Here is a 22,772-nt window from a genome sequence, read left to right as displayed (position 1 = left end):
GAATAATAAAATGTATCTGATTTTGAATTGTTTTAGTATAATTTGCACTATAACCTTTGAAACAGTATTGATATAGTAAAGTCTAGAGTAATTCAGAAAAAGATTAAAATAAGTGCATTTATGCATAACCCTTGGTAATGTGATAACACATTCCTGTTACCTACATAGGGACTACATAGATGATGATACATTAATACAAACATTATACTATTTTATTTTTCTTCTCCTCTATGGTGTTGATGTTAATTCGCTTATTAGTAATTACTCTAAGTGGGCAAAAAAGATTGTTGCTATTAATAAAGTATTTGAAGCTGCAATCAACACTCACATAAGAGAATGCCTATACATAATAGAATAAACATGACTATAAATGAATTATGAAACCTGAAGAAAACATCAGTAACAAACACATTCTAGGTTAGTGTTATTAGTAGCAGGGGTAGGAATTATGCTGTGTTACATGACTTCAATAGCATTTACCAATCCATTTTAAATTTTGTCTTGAATAAATCACTGGAATGCAAAGATCACTAAAAACAAAACCTAGTCACACTTTTAAGTTCAACAAAACTAAAAGCATAATTGATACCCAATTTTAAGAATACAATTATAAATGAATCAAGTAAAACTCTGTCAGAATGTGAAAAATCAGTTTTGAAAAAAAGGGCTTATTTTCAGCAATACTCCTCGTAAGATTTCTATCTTAGACATACAGTAGAATCCCGCCAATCCGAAATAATTGGGACCGAACCCTGTTCGGATTAGCGAAAATTCGGATTAGGCGGAACTTTGTCATATGATGCCATATATTGTCTTTTTGAGGTGTATTTAGTGTCTGATATGTCAAAAATTAATGAAAGGTCAGACGAAAAAAACACCTTTATTATTTAGCGTAAATATTTAGTATCATATAATATTTTTAATTACTCACATAGCCTAAACTGCAATTTCAAATATTCCGAGATGAAGGGCGGTTCGTGAGTGTGTATTAGCGGAAGAGCAGTGAACTTCAACGAGAGTAAACAAAGTCCCCATCCTCCTTCCCGCATAGGCTTACGCATTCTCTAAAAAAAATATCTGGCCTGTTTTAGAGTTTGTTCAAACGGTCTTCCTCCCAGCAAAAGAAAAGTTTGAACTTCTTCAACTAGTGAAATAAATTGTACCAGGTTGCGAAAATGCAGAAGAATGCATTCATAGGGGACGGCCATTGACGACTGTGGCCACGAGGAATACACAGATGAAGATATCTTAGCAGCTGTGTAGGGAACGTCAACTGATCTTGATGCAGACGACAGTGAGGAGGAAGGGAACGCGCCGACCGATGTTGTTTCTTACACTGCCGCAGCCAGTGCCCTTGATCTGGCTTTGCGCTACGTCGAGCAACATGCCGATGCAACTCCAACAGATGTATTGTTTATGCGGCGTTGGCGAAACATTGCATCTCCAAGCCGATTTAGTGCATTGCGTCAGAGGAAGATTACTGACTTTGCCTCTTAGTAAATGGTTTGCTTTTTTACATTTTATTTTGTGTCAATCCAGTACAGAACATTAATTCTACATATAGTATGTAAGTAAATTCAAAAATTTTCAATACTTACATATGTATTTAAGTACTATGTACGTAATCATATATTTTTCTATTTTCAGTTAGACAGTTAAATAGATAAATTATAAGTTTCTTATGTACATATTAATAAACGTACAATATTACTTCAAAAAACTTGTTTTTCTTTACTTTTCCTAGTTCTTAAATGTTATAAAAATTAAATTTTAGGTCCTAGCCCTGTTCGGATTAGGCGGATTTTCGGATTAGCGGGGTTCGGATTAGCGGGACTCTACTGTAGTTTCTTTTGTTGAAAGTGCAATATTTAAACTGCCAGTAGTCGGAACAGGTAGAGTTTCGGTGGACTGACCAAACTGTCATTACATCAGCCAGGTCACCAAAACCAAACACCTCTTATGATGACCTGAAAGATATAAAAACACTGAATGCTGATTCTGATTTTGTCATCTTTCCTGCTGAAAAGAGCCGTACTACAGTCACACTAGACAGAACATACTATGTCAAAAAAATTACCAACCCTACTTCCTCCGATAAATACATACATTAAAACAAAGACCCAACGTCCAGCTGACGACGTCCCAGGTGCTCCCGTGGCTCGCACAGGTCGTTATGCCACCTCGGTGCCTCACCGGTCGGCGTGTGTAGTCGGTGGTAGTGTCTCGAACGGGTGTAGGTCGATTGTCATGGAGAGCGGAGATCGACTCGAGCCCTAACGGGACCTGCCAGTACGCGCCAGTTGGCCTTCACCCCTCGGCGCGAGCAGTCGTGTGCGACTCGCGGAGTTCGGCGATCGGCGTTCGTGTGCGGACCGGACAGTCTTGTGCGTACCGAGAACGTTACAAGTTAGTCGTGTGTGTGGTCCAACCACTCCTGCCTGCCACGTGGCGACGTCACAACCACCGAGAGAAGGAGTCTCGTGCTGTGAACTAGCCCACAGCAACCACCCCTGTTAAAGGTTAGTTGGCGCCCTCAGACACCACCCAACCACGCATCAACATCGGCAGGACGACACAGCATAGAGCGCGAATTGTACCAGATATGAAAAAAATTACCAAAGCCACATACCAGACAAAACCAAGAGCACAATAACACTACACAGCAGCAAGCCACCTCACATTTATGGTCTTCCAAAAATCTACAAACCAGGCATGTCTTTGTGACCCATTATCAGCTCTTGCAATTCTTCATGCTGAAAATTTTCAAAATTTCTGCTGTACATTGTCCAACCACTCACAGGCCAGACACATACCTTCGTTAAAGACTCCAAACACTTTATCTCCATTGCGAAAACTTAGAAATAGAACCAATTGACACATTTGTGAGTTTTTATGTTCAAAGCATCTTCATCAGTGTGCCTGTACCTGAAACACCTACTGTTATTAATACTTAATAATAAAATAAGAGCACTCAAAAAGAAATAATGGAAAAATACCTATTCAATTCTTCATGGAAATTATCACTCTTTGTGTTAACAGAACATATTTTTAATTTAAGCACAAATTACACAAGCAAACAGATCGAATGGCAATGGGTTCTTCACTTTCTCCTTTCATGGCCAATATTTTCATGTAGAGCTAGAGCAAGAAGCATCGAATACAACTAACACCCCACCCAAAATCAGACTTCGCTATGTTTGAGGACACGTTCTTATCTGTCAACATGAACCAGAAAAGTTAGACTTTTAAAATTTTCTCAATTAAGCTGAAGTAATTTGTTCTGACCAGAAATTAGTAATTGATAAAAAAAATCACGTAACAAATAACTACTAGCAAATAGCTACCCATCTGGCATCATAAAGCAACACATGACAACCCACTAGTCCTCTATCATTCATGGAAACACTGCTGATAAACCAATTGGTACATTGGTTATTCACTATGTCTGTGGCCTCTCCAAAAAAATAACACATTTGGGAAACGAGCGTGGCTAAAAACAGTTTTAAAGTCAAATTTCACCATTAAAAAAATGATCACAAAAGTAAAACAACCATAGACAAGTTCCAATGCTATAAAAAAATTATCACAAAAGTAAAACAACCATAGACAAGTTCCAATGCTATAACTGTGTTTATCAGGTCCCCTGTGTAAATGTGAATGCACAAACACAGTAGAAACTGACCGAGCCCTTTTAACACGCATCAAAGAACACAAAAGCAATATAAAAAATGGTGAAACTCAAAATATATACTTACCTAACATGCCTGGGACAACAGTCATAAAATACTCAGATAATGCTTCTCCACTCATACCAATAGTATAGAACACCTAATTAAAAGGAAACTGAAAGTATCAGCATTTATTGTCAGCAAAAAAAATGTTATCAGTCAACACAGTAATGAATGAAAAATTATATGGTATAAACATAAAGTTATCAGTGTGGTTTACTACACTCATTGTATTAGTGTACCTTACTCACTACTTAGCTACTAGCAAAATAATGTGTTATTATTACAGTTACCTTTTTTTTTTCATTAATATATATATATATATATATATATATATATATATATATATATTATTTATCATAGGTTAAGGGTTAGCTAAAATACAATTAAAAAGGTAAAAAATTGAAATGTTTTAAAATATTGAAAATATTATATTGTTACGAACGTGAGCAAGGTTGCGTCACGCGCAGGTGCAGAGCTAGCTGGGCTGCATCACATGCCGCTGTAACATGAGATGTGCCGTGCGCACCTGGGTCGCCGCTTCCCCTCCCTCCAGTTCTCAGCTCCCCGCGTGGCGCTGTGAGTTTGACATCTGAAACCTGACAGCTGCGGAGTTACGCAAGCCGCCGACACGTGTTTCGAGAGATTTCTGCCGTCGGGTCGCGCGGAATGACGCGACTGGCCCCAGCCGCGCTCGGGAGTTCTGTAAGGTGTCTGGGCTGATATAAAAGCCGAGGGACGCCGGCCTCAGGGAGTTCAGAGTGAAGTTGGGGGCTTTCCCACGACGGAGTTTCCGGGCGATAGAGCGGCGAAGTCCCTGGACAAAGGTTCCAGGGCGAAGAGTTCAGTTCCGGGCGATAGTGTCGCGGACACAGCAGAGTTCCGAGCGAATGTTCCGAGCGAGGCGTCGAGTGGGATCTTGGCGAAAGGGAAGTGCGGCGGCGGCGGAGTCCTGCGATGGAGGACCACGAGGGGTGCTGCGGCGAGAGTTGCGCCAGAGGTGCGGTCCAGCGTGGTGTGCGGTGTGTAAAAACGAGTGACTGAGGAAGCAACATTTTTAAGTACAATTGATTAATTGGCATTTTTAGATTATTTGCTAGTAATGTAAATAGTGGCAATAAATCAAACTGTGTGTGTGATAAAAATCTTTAATTGGGCTATCACTTTACGAACCTTGTAAATCGTAACAATATACACTAAATTAGATAACACACATAAGTATAAACAACTCCATCCAGTTCCTTAAAAAAACAGAATTTAACAGATTTAAATAGTGTTGCCGTTTTGATGGGCACATCTTTACCAAGTGACTTTATATTTAGAAATTATCACTTGAAATAATAAAATATATATTGTCAATTTTATTAAAATATTTTTCAGTCCTTTTCACATTATCTTGTATGTGATAATAGCCTTTAAACAAGGGTGACATCAATAAAATGTGCAATATTGGCCCATCAAAATAGCCTACCTAGAATGATGCGACATTGGAACAATCTTTGATAACACATAGAATGTCCGCAGGTAGCAATCACACGAAACGTATTAGTGATTCTTGTAGCTAATACTTTTATCACCGACACTAAGATTGCTTAAGTACCGACACACACTTGTAACTGTAAAATTCTGCTCCTTTCAACCCACATGGCGCAGAAGCTGGGTCTCTGGTTGCTGGACCAACCGACTTCTGTAGTATTTGTAATCCCGTCATGCAACGCGCCGGGCGCCTCAAAGCTCTCAACAAAGAGCCACGGCCATGCTGCAAGAGGCACAGTGTCCAATCACATTATACATTCAGAAATACTACAGAAAGTCATTTATTACATGAAAGCTGGTTATTTAATAAAACTGTTCATCACCAATGTCTTTAAAGCAATGTAAATATTGTCTAAAACACAATATAATCCAAAAATATGATTTACATACATGTAAAAAGACCAATCTGTTTACTGCGGGTAGCCTTGGAGATAATAATAGTTTTAGCACTCTAAACTACTATAATAGTGCAATGGGTTTCTTTTAATAAAAATGAAACTAATTTATCACAAAACACAATTTCAAACCGACATTTGCAGCAAGACACCAGCCATTAACATCATAGCTCTCTGATGCACCGCTATTCAGAGGACTTCTTGCCTGTCATTGGCCATGCCAGGAGAGGGAGTCGAAGGTATATAAACACCTGTTTTCCAGTGTCCTCTATTGCCTGTGCTATTACCGTCATGTTTTCAGAATTCCAGTTTAATTTCATTGTTGGGTTCAGTTTTGCATCATTGTATTGTCAGTATTTGTCCATATTATCTGTTTATTATCATCATTGGGTTCCCCTGCCTGTCACTGTGTTGTCCAAAGTTGTTTTCGTTTTTCTGCAACTGTCTCATCATTGTCAGTCTACTGCTTTCGTAGGTGCTGTGATATTGTTCTAATTGCTTCTACAGAATAATCTGTGCTGTCTTTACATTTAACATATGACATCTGCCGATTTTGGATTGCTTTGTGTTTTTGTGTATTAATCTTTCTGTGTCTGTTTTGCAGGTTTTCTCTATGATGTAGAGTTCAAACTAGCCATGGTGTATGTCCAAAATAATGATCCAAGTCAAGTTCTGGGATTGTTTCTTTTTGTCGGAAGCGGTCCAATTCTTCTCCAGTATCGCTGTCTGTGTTTTGTGTCTTGTCTCTAAATGCCTCGCTGTTTTAGTAAAAAACTATTTGTCGACTACATGTTCAAAGTTCGCGATGGTGTCGGTTCACTAGTAGGTACGAGGCTTTAAGGTTGCAACCTTCTATTCGTGGTTGTTGTCTCCTGCGTTTGATTCGGGTGTTTGTTGCGAGCTCGTCAGGGATCCCCATCTGGATGGCAGGCAGATGCAGTATTAGGGTATACATTACCATTTGTTCCTCTTCCCCTCGCCCAACTACTCTGCCCTAGGTTCTTAGAAGCCACAGTGGTCGGTTATTCACATCACTCGTCATTCCATACAGCGCTATTCTTTTACCATTCCCAGCAGGGTCGCACCTGGATATGTTGGGGTATTCCGTTTCCCCCACCTATTCCATCGATGCTCCATTTCTCATCTCAAACACCTCTCACCATCTATGATGACCTCAATATTGACAAGACTTTGTCGTTCTGTAACTATTCCTGCATGCACCCTAGGTTCTTCGCTCCAACGACGGCTGTTTGGCCACTTGCTGCCAGGCCTTCGTAAAATAACAGCCGAGTGATGGCTCACCTCAAAAATGGCGACATCAAGGCAGTAAGTGTAGGTGTGTGAGTAAACTGTTGAATAAGAATGAGTCTGAATTTGACAGACAAACTTCTGCAGGTCCATCACAAACAAACAGGTTGAATATAAGAATTACAGCCTAAAGTGCTTCCCAAAAAGATGGACCACGCAAAATGTCCAATTGCTAGAGATGAAGAAATTTTGTATACTGAAGAAAATACTTAATTAATATAAACAGTTTTGACATGCAGATTACTAATCCACCTTTAAAAGCCACATTACACTCATGTTACAGAAATTTATGGATATAAGGATGTTACTTTTAATTCTTATATTTGTTTTAAATTTTTTTTTCATGGTAAACTCCTTAGCCGATGTTTGTCAATTGAATTCATACTTATTCTGTGTATACCTGTATTAGACTTTAAATTTCCTTTCCTGAAGTGGGCCTCATGTTGTTAACATTTTTGTTTTTACCAATCCCAGAAAATACTGTGTATGCAAGTATATTTTATGTTTGTAACATTTCTTGAAGTGTGATGAGGTGGAAGTGTGGACACAGGTCACCCTATCCATTGTATGTTAATCGATGTAAAGACCAGCAGTATTTCTAAAGTGTTAGTGAACTGTGATTCAACCGTGGTCGTGTGTTACCTGCGACGGAAGTGGGTTATGCTTCGTGTTCCAGATTGGCAGACGAAGAGGCTGCACAAGCTGCGACAGTTGTACATGCAGAGGTAAGCATGACAGTGAGTGCATTAGGGCTCTTCAAGTCTTGTCATCAGATCCATTCATCTCTAACAGCTGTTTGCTAGTTTGCATTTGTTCTTTTATGGCTCACTTCATTTTGAAGTCAAGTATTAAATAGTATAATTAGTGGGAAACTGTCCACTTAAATCATGTGGAAACTATCTCTGGAAAGGTTTTTGTTTTATAACGTAAAAATTGACACGTTTCTGCAAATAGTTGATTTATTCTGTATTATTATTAGGTTTTCTAATTATTAGGCCTGTTTTTTAAATGTGAATACCAAATTATTTTTGAATATGATAATCAATTTGAAAATATATAGAAAACCATATTTACCCTCATTAGGGTCACCGTTTTATGCCAATTTATGTTTAATAAAATGTAGCGCTATCCTTATGCAAGCTTTTCACTTTGGGTTAAAACAATATTAATAATATTGTACAGTATGATTGAAAATGTGTGCAAATAACGAACGTATGTTGCTTTTTAATAAATGTAACTCCATGAGTAGGTATAATCAAAATTGTTTAATCAAAAGATCTCATATGTAGTGTGAAGCTCCTTGAGTAGTGCACGTCTGCCATGTGTGTTTCCGTCCAGTCGGTGCCGGAAAGTGACATGTTTGCCGCGCTGCACTGGCATGGCGAAGAGGAGAAAATGTAAAAATAAACCAGTCAGAGAGTGATTGCGATTGTGTGTGTGCGTGCGTGCGTGCGTGCGGTCATGTATTAGTGTTGACGGTTCTCCATACCTTTCTTCCTCCCTCTCATTGTTTGAAATATTCAGTGAACTAGCACCCTACACAATTAACATGTCTATCTTGACAGGTGTTTATGATGCAACTGTGTCCGGTCATTAGTGTATTTTTATGAGATATACCACAATTTCAACTGAATATTCGGTGACAAAACTACAGCCATCATTTGTGTTTATAAGTGTACTTATAATTTCCTCCAGTCCTACACAAGTTTACCGGTAACCAGTAACCGTGGGTGCTAGTTTTTGTAGAAGGAACTGACAATGAGTAGCTTACTTATTGCCTCTTCTCTCTGTCTATCTGCTGCGAAGGGATGGGTAAAAAAAAAATACAATATACGAAAGAGAAACAAGAGTACAAAAACAGCAGTCTTCTCTGTAATGAGCTTGACTCCCCTTCCATTTTGTACAATATCTTTTATTTCACATCACCTTACATTTCCTATTCACTCGCCATTTACCTGCCATGCCACACACCACCACCAACACTCCCACTCTCAACTTCCCTACCTACAACCTCTCTACCAACCTTCCATTCCTACATGCAACACATTCTCCATTATATTTTTGTTAGGTAGTGCGAGAACTGGAGTGGTCATAAATATTGGGAGGGAGGGTAGTGGGTCGCTTCGTACCTTCCCATAGTAAACCAAAAAGAACGCAGGGTCAACACCAGTGCTGTGGTTCTTACATGGCTATTAGCTGACACAAGGAAACAAGACTTAAATTTTATCCATGGAATTCTAGTGAAAACAGATATATGGTGTTATGTCTTTATTACATAACATTACTATACACTTCATACAGCTTCTCTCGTACACTCAGTAATACCTCTCGCCATTACTCTGCTACTTACACACACTACCAACTTTCCCAAGCCTATCTCATATTTCCCTACACCACATCTCCCTTTCTTTATATAACAACAAACAAAATTCATTTCATCTCTACACTACCTCTCTGTATAATGAAAAGCTAAAGGTACCCTGTCCTATGTCTCACTTCACAAGTCCAATCTTTTTGGTTGTAAGATTCTGCGGCCACTTCTTGTCCTGAGTCCCTCCTTCTGTGTTTGCTCGTTTCCCGGAAATCCTAGGAATGGTGCACCTTGTGGGGACTGGCTGTCTAGCTCTAGGGATCTTCGCAGTGGTGGAGCTTCTGCGGGCTGACTGGCTTGCTCCGCCTTCTCTGAACTCTGCATCTGCTCGCTTGTCTTCCCATCCGCCGTATGTAGTGGTTGCGATGTATCTCTCATATCCCTTATGCTCTGTCCCGATACCTTTATGAGGTGCTGTAGTTGCTAACCACTTGGTAAGATCTAGGATACACGGTCAAGCCCTAGATTGTGCTGTACCGCTTCATGTCGGGTATCCACACTGGTATACCTTGCTGCAGCGGTTCCAGCTCTTTAGCTCCATGTCGCCTATCAATGTTCCTCTTGCTGCGCTCCTTTAGATGACCATCCCACACCTGAATTGCTCGCAACGTTTGCTGGTCCCATTTTGGTGTTAGACTAGTTGAAGACACCGGTAGGGTGGTCCTCAGCTTCCTGCCGAACAACAGCTCCGCTGGCAAAAATCCATTCTCCAGTGGTGTGGCTCTATATGCAAGTAATCCCAGATTCGGATCCTTTGACTTGGACAGGATCTTCTTTGCCACTGCTACGGCACTCTCCGCTTCTCCGTTGGATTGGGCGAATCGTGGGCTGGATGTGAGATGCGTGAAACCATATTCCTTGGCGAACCGTTGAAACTCTACTGACGTAAACTGCGTACCACCATCACTGCGCACTGTCTCGGGAATGCCATGCCGTGCAAAAATGTTTTGTGATCTTGCAACCACCGCCTCTGGCGTCATCCGGTCCAGGCGTACGACTTCCATGTATCTTGAATAGTAGTCTTGCACCACTAAATACCGTACGGCATGCATTTCCATAATGTCCATTCCCACTAATGACCACGGTCGCTCTGGTAATGGTGTCGGCAAGAGGGGTTCAGCCCTCTGCTGTCGCTGCTGTATACATTGGGTGCACCTCTCAACTGACTGAATGTCGTGGGATATGCCAGGCCACCATAACGCCTCTTTAGCTCGCCGTCTGCATTTAGCGATACCCATGTGTCCCTCATGGATTCTGTCTAACATGTTAGATCGCAAGACTTTGGGTATAAATATTCTTGGGCCATACATGATCAGTCCGTTCTGATATGTGAGTTGAGCCCTGTGGGCCCGAAATGCCGAATTATTATTGGTAAACCACTGAAGAATATCCAGTTTTAGAGTCTGACATGCTACATCCTTGTCTTGTGCTGCCTTAATTTCTTGTAGCCGCACATCTGAGAAGGGAGTTTCCCGCAGAATGCTGTCCACAAATAGTTCTTCTTCTATGACTTCCTGTCTGGTGGTTGGTGGCTGTGTACTCGGTGCCCTGGACAGCGCATCCGGCACAAAGAACTCTCTCCCACTCATGTGCACGATAGTGTACGTAAAACACATGAGATGCACTCGCCAGTTATCTGGGTCCCTAATATGTATTCTCGGAACTTCTCGCAAGCCCACGTTATTGCTAGCGCCTCTTTTTCTATCTGGACATAGCGCTTCTTGACATTGCTCAGGCTTCTTGAGGCATAAGCGACTGGCTTCCACACTCTTTTTTGGAGCTGTTCCAACATGCCTCCCAACCCATATGACGAGGCAACTGCTGAGAGTCTTGTCTCTGCCGTTCGAGAATAAAGTGCCAGTAGCGGTTGCTGTGCTATTTCCTGTTTTAGCTTCTGCATTGCCTCCTGCTGTGGAACACCCATGTCCACGCGATGTCTTGATGCAACAGCATCCTCAGCGGTTCCGTCTTGTCCGCTAGTTGGGGGATGAATTTCATTAAATAATTCTCCATGCCGAGGAATCGCCTGAGTTTTGTAGTGTTTGTCGGATCCGGCATGTTGGTTATTGCCTTAGTTTTATCTGGATCGGGTTGCACTGTTCCTTTGCTTATTACGTGCCCCAGAAACTTCACTGCCTTCTTTTCCATTTGTCCCATTCCGTTGGCCGACGAAAATCGAAGTTTTCCGGGGGACTTATCTGGAACTGTGCCATTGTTATTCTCGCCGTCACGACTTAACCTCAAACCGCCGGGCTAGAAACACAACAACAACACGGCGCCGACAACACTGAACATTGTTCCTCCTCCACGCTTTCCACGAACTCCTGACGCCTTACTTATGCTCTCTTAACCCCACACCTGACACCATGTTATGTCTTTATTACATAACATTACTATACACTTCATACAGCTTCTCTCGTACACTCAGTAATACCTCTCGCTATTACTCTGCTACTTACACACACTACTAACCTTCCCAAGCCTATCTCATATTTCCCTACAACACATATGGTGCGACCCCTATTCAAGGGTGAGTCTTACTCTGAAAATTTTAGATATTTTTTTTGCCCAAAATGATAGGTGGGACCCATACGCAGGTAAGTACGGGTAAGTACGGGTAAGTACGGTATTTGGAAACTCACTAAAAAAATTGTTCACATAACATAATAAATACCTATGTAGAACATCAGCTGTTGGGAAAGAAACAAATTATAACTGAAGTGAAAGATTATTTTGGTCATGTCTCCTAATAAAGTAATAAGTAAAATTTCACTGAAATATTTATTTTCTAAAAACAAAATGTAATTTTTTGCAGCTAACTCAACAAACCTTTCATTTTAGTTATTATTAATCTTATTTCCCAGAAGCAGCTACTCTACATATTGATCCAGGAAGTTTTCGTGAACTAAAAAAAAACACATGAATTCCGATTCATTTTATGGAAAATGTGAACTTCTTAAAAATGCTCATATTTACATTTGTAGCCATAGTTAAGTCACTTGTAAACAGTTAATTTGTACACGTGACTTTTAATTCAGTGATTTGCAAACACATTTACTGCTAGTTTCCGCTGTAATCTTGGAACCATTTTTTACATTTATTTATTTAGTTTTAAGTCAAAAAATCTTTTTCGTCATAGATAAATACAGAAAAGAAGTTGCTAGTGTGTCACAAGGTGTTGGATTGATATTGACTAATGATTTGTACATAGTATCTACTATTGCAGTAATTTCTTTAAATAGCCATTACAAAGGAGTGCCTTTGTACTGTGTTGTAGTCCATGGCTATAGATGTTAATGATTTTTTTCCACTACTGGTAGTGTAACAAAATTAATACTAGTAATATTTTGTTTTCAAGTTTAAAATTTCAAAAATTATTTATGAATCATCAACCGTCCATGAGATTTTACCTGCTACTATTTTGGAGACAGTTGTGAAATATTATGAGTACTTCAAGTGTTTTTAAAATGCTGAGTATAGTACAGTTTTTGTGACAAACTCTCAAGGTATGCCATGTATGCTATGTCATATATTAGTAAACAATTGAATATGTACTCTTTATTTCAAAGTGTTAGAATTCAAAGTCAAATTTAGTATGAATAATATACTAACTGTATTTGAAAAGTTGAATGTTCTCATTTCTTGCAAATAATAAACTATTTGTATTTAAAAAGTTCTACATTCTCACTAGCCTCTTTTTTACATATAAAAGAATCTGTGATGTAAAAAATTTGTAGGAAAAGTTTAAGTTCTTAAAATAGCCCTAGAATTGATTTTCTAGGTATTTGCATACACTCTGAAAATAGAGCATTGACGAAGTGAATGGGAAGACCCTAAGATAACACAGTGGCGCGTGGAAACTTCCACATCCTCCACTAGCAAAAAGTTCAGGTCCCACCTCACCAGGAATCTAACCTGGCTCCCCATGGTGTGCTGATATGGACATATTGGACTTGACTTAAAAAAACAGTACTTCCTGCCAAAAACTGCAATATATTTAACATAAACTTGGCAAGAATTTGGGCTTTTGTAAGTACGTATTGCACAATTTGTTGTATATTTCCAGCCGCTCGAGAGACGTAGACCAATCATGTAGTCTCAGAAGCCAGGGTTCCAAGCCTGAGCCAGAAAGAGGTAAGGTTACCAGTAGGCTTCTGCAATCCTGTTTATTTTATTTGAACATAATTTTGAATTGAATATCAAATTAATAACTATTATCAAATATTTTTTTAAACAAATTAAAATTATTTGTTCTGTAGTTCTTTGCTCAAAAACACACATAGTTACATTTCACACTAGTTTTAATTTAGTATGTGACCCAGTTTTCTTATGATTGTCAATGAAAAGTACCTATAAGTAAAAGTGTCGAAGCAAGAATGAGGTGTGAAGCGATCAGGATGAAAACACCTACGTAACACAGCTAAGCACAGTGTCTTCAGAATGCAAGCTCCAAAGAACTTGGCTGCCAAATTTTTACTCTTAAATTGACATATTTCAGAGGTTGGGATCAATCTCACTACCATCGCCACATGAGTGTGAATTTTAACAATTACGGCCACCATGTACAGCTAGATGGATAAGTGGGAAAACTGGAGTAACTCTAGAGAAATATTCGGCTGATGGCAAATTGAATGTTTATCAATTGCAAAAAAATCCATGTTTGACTCTTACGGCAATCAAACCTGAATAAAATATATCTAGGGTATTTCTGTGCCCATTTGCAGCAATAATAATAATAATAATAAAAACTGTGTTGTCAGACCACTCAAAATCCTTGGCCCCTAAACAAAGCCAAATACTTATGTTGGCAATATGTAGTTTGTTTTATAACTTTTACAGTATGCCACAGAACACATTCCTTAACACATAAATGTTACACAGTAAATATATAAATAAAAACTCACCATGTTGTAGAAATATATTAAATGATTCAGCGAGAGAAATTTATTATTGTTGGTTCCTGACTGACCACAAGCACACGATTCTGTATAAAGCTAGACAGTTTCTCAGTTGGTGACGATCCACAGCACAGCACAGCACAACTTGGACAATACAGAGATGCTCTGGCGACTGGACATAGTTCATCGCTGTAGCGAGGTACCTCACCCCCCCCCCCTCCCCCAACACACCCTTCAAAAAGGCTTGGCCCTTTCGGTTCGGGTGCAATAAAACTATCAGCTTCAGGCCTTCTATAATTCCCCCCCCCCCGGACTGTCTTGCCTATCACAAGTAAATTTCACCATGCTTTCTCCTTTCGGTCACATTTCCGGGCCTCTTTGTGCCTTCTGAGTGCCGGCGTGGGGCGAGGCACCCTGTTACCTGCTGGGCTGGCCACCCTGCAGGCTTACAGTGAAGGTCGGCTATATATTTCGTAGCGAGGGCTGGACATCTTGAAAACTTACTTATAGGTTGGTATGTTTTAAAATAAAGAAATTTAATTCTGTCTCGGGGGGGAGGGGGGGTCCGTCGCCCCCAACGCCCCCCCCCCCCAGCACCCCCTTGGAGCCGCGCTTGGTTAGGCTGTACTCATGGTGAAGCTGTAAATGTGTGACAGTGTAGGCTATAGGTGTAACATGCCTACAAAGTCTCCCTGGAACTTCCATTTTCCAGTGGTTATAGTAGTAGGTAATCTGCTCTCTGCAGAAGTTACTGTTCAGTTGTCAAAATTTAGTGCAATGCCATACTGTGTCAGAAAATCAGTATGTACCAATGATGAACGTCTTCGCCAGACCTCTTACTACAAGTACAGTGGTAGTCTTCACCTGTCCAAGGCCCTTGATGTGGAGTAACACTTGCCTGTTTACTGCAGGACTTTATCAAGATGTGACCTCTATGATCTTGATGCTGGAAAAAGGCATCATGTGGAGATTCTGCCCAAAGCGTTCTAGGTGTCCTACGAGGTCTTCGTAGACGCAAGTAAATTCTGCACCGCTGTTCAAAAGTGCGTTGAATTGCTGTCCATTTACATCCAGTAATAACTCTGAACATACAGTGTTTACACAAGTAAGGACTTTCTCTTGGCCTTCGTAGTATAGAAATTCTCATTCGTTTTCATATAGTAGAACTGAAGCTAGCGGTAACCTGTACATGATGTAATTGTATCTAGGTACGTTTACATTTACCACTTTTTCTGGTTCTAGGATGGATGCCCGCGTCTTACCACTTTCAATCCGTTTTAGTTAAATGCTAACGACTTTGCTGCATTAGCCAAGGCGGTGTTCGATGTCATGTTGTCAAACTGTGAACTGCAGTTTGGAGAGATGGGCGCTTGTCGCTCGAAGTATCCCCTTTGTGGGAACAGTGCAGGCTGCAGGAGGTTGTAGTTGTGTAAACTCGCAGAGCATGCTGCTTCCTTATCGGATTCGACTTTAACAGAGGTAAATAGCTGCTGTTGTTGCTGCCTGTCGAATTGGGACGGCAGGCGGTATTAGTGCTCCTGTCTAGGTAACAGTAGACTCCCCTCATGACGCTTGTATATGCGAGATCCTATGTCATCCGCTCTATGATGCTGCTTCTGCAGGTGCTGCTGACACTGACGTGACGGTTCCTCATCATCGCTGTTCTAGCGCCGTCGTTTACCCACCAGGTATTCTTCTGCTGCTTGGAATGCTGTGGTTTCCGCCCAGGTTTGCTGCTCTTGTGGGCTTGCCAGCTGATTAGGTTCACATTCTTGGCATCATCCCCGTGCTGCCACTGTTAATAGAGCGGGGCGGACTTCTGGCGCAGAGTTCGCCCTTATCTGTCACTCCAGCCAATCAAACAGCAATACCTGTTCTCTGATTTGGCAAACGTCCTGCCCGTCAAGTCAAATTGATATTTGACGGGCAGCAGGGCAATGACCATCGTGATGAATTTCTCGTCACCCATCTCCAATTCTAAATGTCTTGTCCACTCAAGCATATGGGACAAGTGGGCTTCAAAAGTCTTATTCTTTCTGGGATCATAGCATTCGCTGTGTAACCTGGCCCTAAATTTTCCCTGTATGCATACATTCCAGAACTGGAGCTTAAACAGCTCCCTGAAGCTCTGGAATGTAGGGGTGGTAGGATGAATAATTTCCCACCAGTAGTACACATGATTTAGCAGGGCTGTACTGAGACAATTCAGCTGCTTCTCGCTGGAAAACCTAAACATATTTGAGTATTCCTCGATCTGCTTGAAAAAAAGCATTGGGTTCTCGTTTTCCCCTGCGCTGTATCAGGGCGGTGCTTCAGACCATTGTCTGGCCGGGTATGGTGAGGCGGTCAACTGATCTAGTACAGGTGAACTGTCCTGTCATGCTGCTGTCACAAGTGGTGTAGGTGTTGAGGTCGGTGCAGCTGTCACTGCTTCCTGCGGCTTGTGTGTCGGGACAATTGATGTTAAGGCTGTCACTGTTCCTGTTTTGGTCCCTGTCAAGTTGTCCAACCTGAGTGTTAACACTTGCTCGTCTAACTGGCTTACTCTCAGTTCCAGCTGCTGCCCCAGGTCCTCCTGACGGCGAGACAGGTGATCTAGCCGCTCCTGTGCCTGCTTACTCAGGCCGAAGTGGTGGTGTTCCACAACCTCAGTGACCATGGCCTGGCAGGTTGTGTGCTGCTCTTGCAGGCTGCAATGATTCTGAACTACCTTTTCAGCCACCTGCTCAATCCGTTCACTCAGCTGTTGGTATCTGGTTTCCTGCTGCTTGGTCGACTCCTGAAACTGCTGTAAACACTGTTCAGCACTGGTCATCCGGCAGGATAAGGCTGCGACACCTTACTGTCACCTCTTGCAGCTCTTGCTAAATACTCTCTTCTAGATGTATTAGCTGGGATGAGAGCCAAGTGGTGTTGGTGTCAAACCTAGCATTAAGCTTAGTGTTGGTGTCCAGCTTATCACTGAACTGCCTCATGTCTTGCCGAATGCCAGTCTCCATCCTGCTCATCACGTCTTGGAGCATGATCAATAGATTATTTTCACTGCGTGTGACTACTATCACAGCTGATCCAGCTGCTGTGTTGAAACATCAGCTGATTCCTCGGCTGCAACAGGGCATACTTCTGCTGCTGATTGCAGGAGAGTCTGTGGTTGTGGCTGTGATGGTGACAGAGTGGGTGGCTGGGGAATCGGCTGTGACAGTTGGGATGTAGAGACCAACCACTGTGATTCACCCTGGCTAGGGCTGCTGCCACAAGACTTTCATGCCTCCTATCCTTACTCCTACCTCTTGTATCCATTTTACAGATACAAATTTAACACAATTCAAAAACACATCAAACAACAACCTATAAGGCCCCACTGTATTGTATATATATATGTATACTTTCAAATGTGTAGATTTTATTATTAAATATTTTGGTATTACATATACACTCTCAATAACTAAATAGAAGTTATAATTACTGGTTTAAAAGATTTTCTGTGGTTATGCAGTGTTGAATAAACAAAACACAAAAGAAAATATAACTTCTCTGAGTGAATAATACATAAACAAAAGAAACTGGTTGTATTGAACTACCATGTTTTCTCGTATAATCGTCGCACATTTTATTCTAAAATCAAGTTTGAAAAGTAGGGGTGCGACGATTACACGGAAAAAAAAATTTTGTTAGGTAAAATTATTCATAAAAAAAAACCTGTTCATGGAAATTACGTTTATTTTTAAAAAGGTGGAGTATACAATAGCACGCCAAACAATCTCTTTTCCCCTGGGGCAAGTTCCAACCGAGAAACCCAGCATTCACAAGCTGGATGCTGGACCCAAAATACTTTTCCGCAGAATCCTCAGCGCCGGGCACCTCAAACCACAAAGGTTCAAAATGGCCGCGCCGCTGAGAAACTTTGGCCAATCACATACCGCCGTTACAAACCAATCTTAAAAAATTCAAAATAAAAGTAAGTTATTGAAAACGTTTACTGGCAATGTCTTGAAAGGCTTGCCAAATAATATATAACACACAAAAACATATAAAAGGTATTGTTTTGTTAACTGACGGTCTCGGGAAAATGAAAACAAAGAAGCTGTAATATAATTTTGGCAGCTCTGTACCTCTGCCCCGGTACAACATGTTTTGCAGGAAAAAAGAAGGAAATTTAATGAGATTCAGTTTCCCCTGTGAAAGCTCTCTTTTAACTAAATGGAAAAGGGGTTGATGGCGGTAGTGGGCGACTGACGGGGAAAGCAACATCGAGTAACGATCGCTCAAGAGTTGCCAGACCTTGACGAGACAGTTGCCCGTATGAATGCTTGCTGGAAAACTCTATCAAGACAATCATTCCGCAGTTGATAGCAACTCGCCCGCCACTCAGTTGCCGGCGATCGAGTTGCCTGTGTGAAAGGGCTCTTAAACAGCCTGACAAACCTTTCCTCCTTCCCCCACCCCTAAGATGCTACCAAGTACCACACCTTAATCATCTCAGACGAACTATGCATTTCCCCCTTTTGTTCTTCCTATCCCCTCCACATACACAAGGCATAATTGTGAGGTTATCACTTGCCTTATATTTTGATAAAACATAAAAAAGTTATTTTCCATCACTAATACAGCTATACCAGCTGATTAAAAAGAATATGTATCCATAACACTATGCCTTTTGTTTCTGCTTATGTTTAGTAAGATTTTATGTTGTGAAAGTCATGTGCGCTGGTGAGCCAAGGTTCCAGGTTCAATTCCTGGTTGACCCAGGACTGGTGTTCAGTTGTACCTTCATTTCAACTCTGCGGAAGGCAATGATGAGCCACTGCACTTTTACCTTATGTAGCTCGCCCTGATCAGCTTTAGTTGTCTCACCATGGCGAGACCAACACAGTTATTTATTTCACTTATGTAATTATTTATTTTCTTGAAGGATATCAATATTTACTTTTGCCCTTATTTGGTGTAAACCATCCTTTCCTCTGTGTGCTTCATGCTACAGCTACCTGTTATACTTATAGTGAAATGAATCCCTAAGAAATAAGGTGATGGGGTGAATTCATAGGGAAAATGACAGAACTGAAACAAAGATTATCTCAATGTCTCACACCATCCATCAATCGTCACGGTGGTCGTGGAGCGAGACCTGACGTAGAGACTGCACTGTGGCTGTAGCCGGACGTGCGGAGGCCAGCAGCCAGCGCAGCTCGTCCCAGCAGAGCACTGGGGTGCAGACCTCCCCAGGACTCTTCTCGCAGGCCAGCCAGCCCGCGGGGGCGATGCCCAGCCCGGCCACCGATAGTGACGTGAGCTCCCCGGACCTGGGCGTCGCCCCCATCACCCCCTCCCAGGTCGTGCTGGACCCGCGGAGGGTGCTGCAGATGATGTCGCGCGGGAGAGGCCCGTCCCCGCAGTGCTGCCCGTCTGAGTGCTCGCACAGGAGACCCCGGAGAGTAAGTACTAGTGACTATCTCGCTCACTCTCCATACAGAGTGCTCTCTTGCTGCTCACTTTCATACACTTTTTTTTGGTAGCCATCTTGATTTTTCATTTATGGCATGTCTGATTCCAGTTGTAAGTAAATATTTTTCTTATCTCACATATGTTATCAAATTTTTTTAATAGTATGATGTAAACTTATTTGCAGGTACTTTTTTTATTCTCTCTGCATTTCAGTTAGCATGTTTTGTATATATTCATCAGTCTTGTGAGTTTGAAATTTCTTAAATAAAGTGTAAATTTTTTGCTTTGCGCTTCAGTTAATCAGTACCTATACTGTCCCTAAGGGCGGGATTCATATTCGAAAGCTTGTTTGGCGAATAAGTAATACTTTATAAAGTAGTGCTTATTCTTCAAGTAGTACTTATTCCAGCAATGAATTCATAAACCTATACTTGACGAAGTAATACTTGAACAAGCACTACTTATATTGGCCATGCTGTACTTGATGAAGTATCTCAAAAAGTAAAGGATGAATTTTGTGCCAACATAACGCAAGCAAATATACTGCTGTAAATACATAGTTTACCTGTTTGAAAATTAAAATGCCCAGGTTTCAAACCATATATGCGATTAAAATAATGAAATTAATACATAACATGATATATATTTTATTTGATAGTGAACTTGAATAACATAAATATGAACATGTATTAAAAACGAATTTACAACTACATAAATATGTTTCGAATGTTTGTTTTGTTAAATTATGTTGGCCATCTTGTGTCTGTGATCTATATAGAGGTGTAAAAGTAACGAAAAAAAGCGTACCCGTATGTTTTCGTTACTATAACAATTTATACTCGTTATTATCATATCGTTACGTTACTTGTTACTTCTGATACCGCATATGCTATGTTATGTTGTAGCAACGAATCGAGTCGTATTGCGTACGCGTACTGTACGCCGCGTACAGTATGACGTCGCGTAAATAATAATAAATAGAATATAAACAATTAACAATATTTGATAATTAACGGTTTTTGTTTACCAAGAAACAATAAAATCTCATTAGAGCGGCTTTTTTATAGTATCTCTTTTACGATAAGAACAAAAAACGTGAAAATACGTGATAATAAAAAACAAAAACATACATATTTCTAATTTGTAAAAAATACTTTCTTACGTTGTTTCTATTCCAATCTCAAACTTTGTCTACACACACAATACCTTTAATAAACAGTAAAAAACTTGGACGACAAATTTCCAAATTATACTTTACTTAATAAACAAACATCGTTCTTTGTAACGTAAATTCATCGAATATGCGCGTGCATGTGTAAAACATACGAAAAATGCGAGTAACGAGATGCAGCCGAGTGTAACTAGATGGCGCACCCCGCACCCGTAACTCAGTACCGAATACATACGGTTTGCTACAGCTCTAGATCTATAAGCGGGTGAAGTTAACCACGTGGTAGCGAAACAACACACTAGCTGCAGAAGAGGTTATGTACGTAGCCTGTATTGTTTACAAAACTAAGCGACAACTATTTGTTTTGTTTCTTTTCCCCAAATTGAATTTGTTTACTCTCTCAATTCTAATTTAATATATGGAAAAATTAACGGGAATTAATACTTTACATAACCTATTCCTTACAACAAACAAATCCGTACCAGTACTTGAGTCACCTAGATAGCCGACTTCATGAAGTATTACTTATATCAATGAATAAGCATGGCTTATTTGATTATGAAAACTTGCGAAACAAGGCAAACTTATTTAATGACTGTGATTTCATATTGAGCAGTACTTATTTGACGCAGTGCTTCGTGAAGTATTACTTTAAGTAGTCCTAATAAGCAGTGCTCTTTTTGTTCGCTATGAATTTAATGCCATACTTAAGCATGCATATAAGCAGTACTTTTTTCAAGTATTGCTTATATTACCACTATGAATTTCGCCCTAAAAAACTTTAAAAAGGTCTTGATTTTCAGTTTGATATACGAGTCCCCTTAAAATTCCTCCCATTTTTTTTTTATCCTTGAAAATCTTTTAATTTTGCTGTTACAGTAAAGGGAAACATTGTCTCTTGTTGCCAAATTACTTAAAACCAAAGAAGGGCTATTTGCAGACCGACAGTACTGCATCTGATGCATCTGTGTATTTGTTCCCAAAAACGCAGAATCTTCCTGGCACATTGGATTTAAACACCAGTTATGTGAAATCAAAAATAAACTTAATGTGAACATTTAATATCATATGGTTGACACAGTGTGTTTGTGTATCATATGATGTGTGGATAAGTCTTACGTAACAAACATACATTTTAAAAATCAAATTATACATGTGTGTGTGTCCCAGACAATTTCCAAGGTACAGATATATGCTAGAATTTGATTGGTTTATGATGTCAAGAGTCAAGTGAAAGATTTTACCTGATAGGTCAAGTTTAAAACGATACATTTGCAACCAATTCGGAAAATACAATAATATATATATTTTTTTTACATTTTACTAACAAATTTTTAAAAAAGAACAATATTTTAAACTAATTTAAACTATTTTAGCTGTAAAAATTATGTCATGAATTAGCAAAATTATAGTAGTTTGTCAGAAATTATCAGAAAATAACATTTTAAGTTAAACTAACAAAAAAAATCACATGCATAACAGAATACTAATATTCCTGTTTACAGTAACTGACGACGGCCAGGCTTTCCCCCTTTAAGCATGGTTAGACTCCGCTCCCTTTGTGGTCCCATGGCATCCCTAACCACTCCTTCCTGGCATTTGCACCATTGACACGTACACGTGCGTGTGCTGCGTGACATGTGTTTTAATGATGCGCCACAGACTCCCTCGAGAGGGCGACATAGCTTCAGTGCTCTGGCCCCTTAAATAATTATGTATAAATTAAATTGTAAACCTTTATTTTTTATCCTAAGCATTTTCTGGCACGGCCGATCGGCCGGGAGGGTTTTGTTTAATAAATCTTATACTTAATTTTGCATAAAATAAAAATAAAGATAGCAGTGGACATTCCCGAGGCTAACCTGTCTGACTAAAGCTAGACTTTGCTTGAATATCAATTTTTAAATTACTATAATGTTATGA

The 22,772-nt window shown here is 40.2% G+C and overlaps 1 protein-coding gene across 6 annotated transcripts in view; it reads left to right on the top strand.

Moving 5' to 3' along the window:
* LOC134527856 (uncharacterized) overlaps positions 1–22,772 on the top strand; it is a 162,723-nt gene that overhangs the window by 133,017 nt on the left and 6,934 nt on the right. For all 6 annotated transcript variants that reach the window (XM_063360823.1, XM_063360821.1, XM_063360824.1 and 3 more), the window contains exons 8-10: positions 7,644–7,692; positions 13,405–13,472; positions 19,391–19,668. In XM_063360823.1, the coding sequence (XP_063216893.1) occupies positions 7,644–7,692; positions 13,405–13,472; positions 19,391–19,668 (395 nt within the window). The remainder of the gene's footprint in view (positions 1–7,643; positions 7,693–13,404; positions 13,473–19,390; positions 19,669–22,772) is intronic.

The sequence above is a fragment of the Bacillus rossius genome, chromosome 1 (genome assembly GCF_032445375.1).
Source record: "Bacillus rossius redtenbacheri isolate Brsri chromosome 1, Brsri_v3, whole genome shotgun sequence".
NCBI lineage: Eukaryota > Metazoa > Arthropoda > Insecta > Phasmatodea > Bacillidae > Bacillus > Bacillus rossius.
This window is presented reverse-complemented; position numbering and strand designations above follow the sequence as displayed.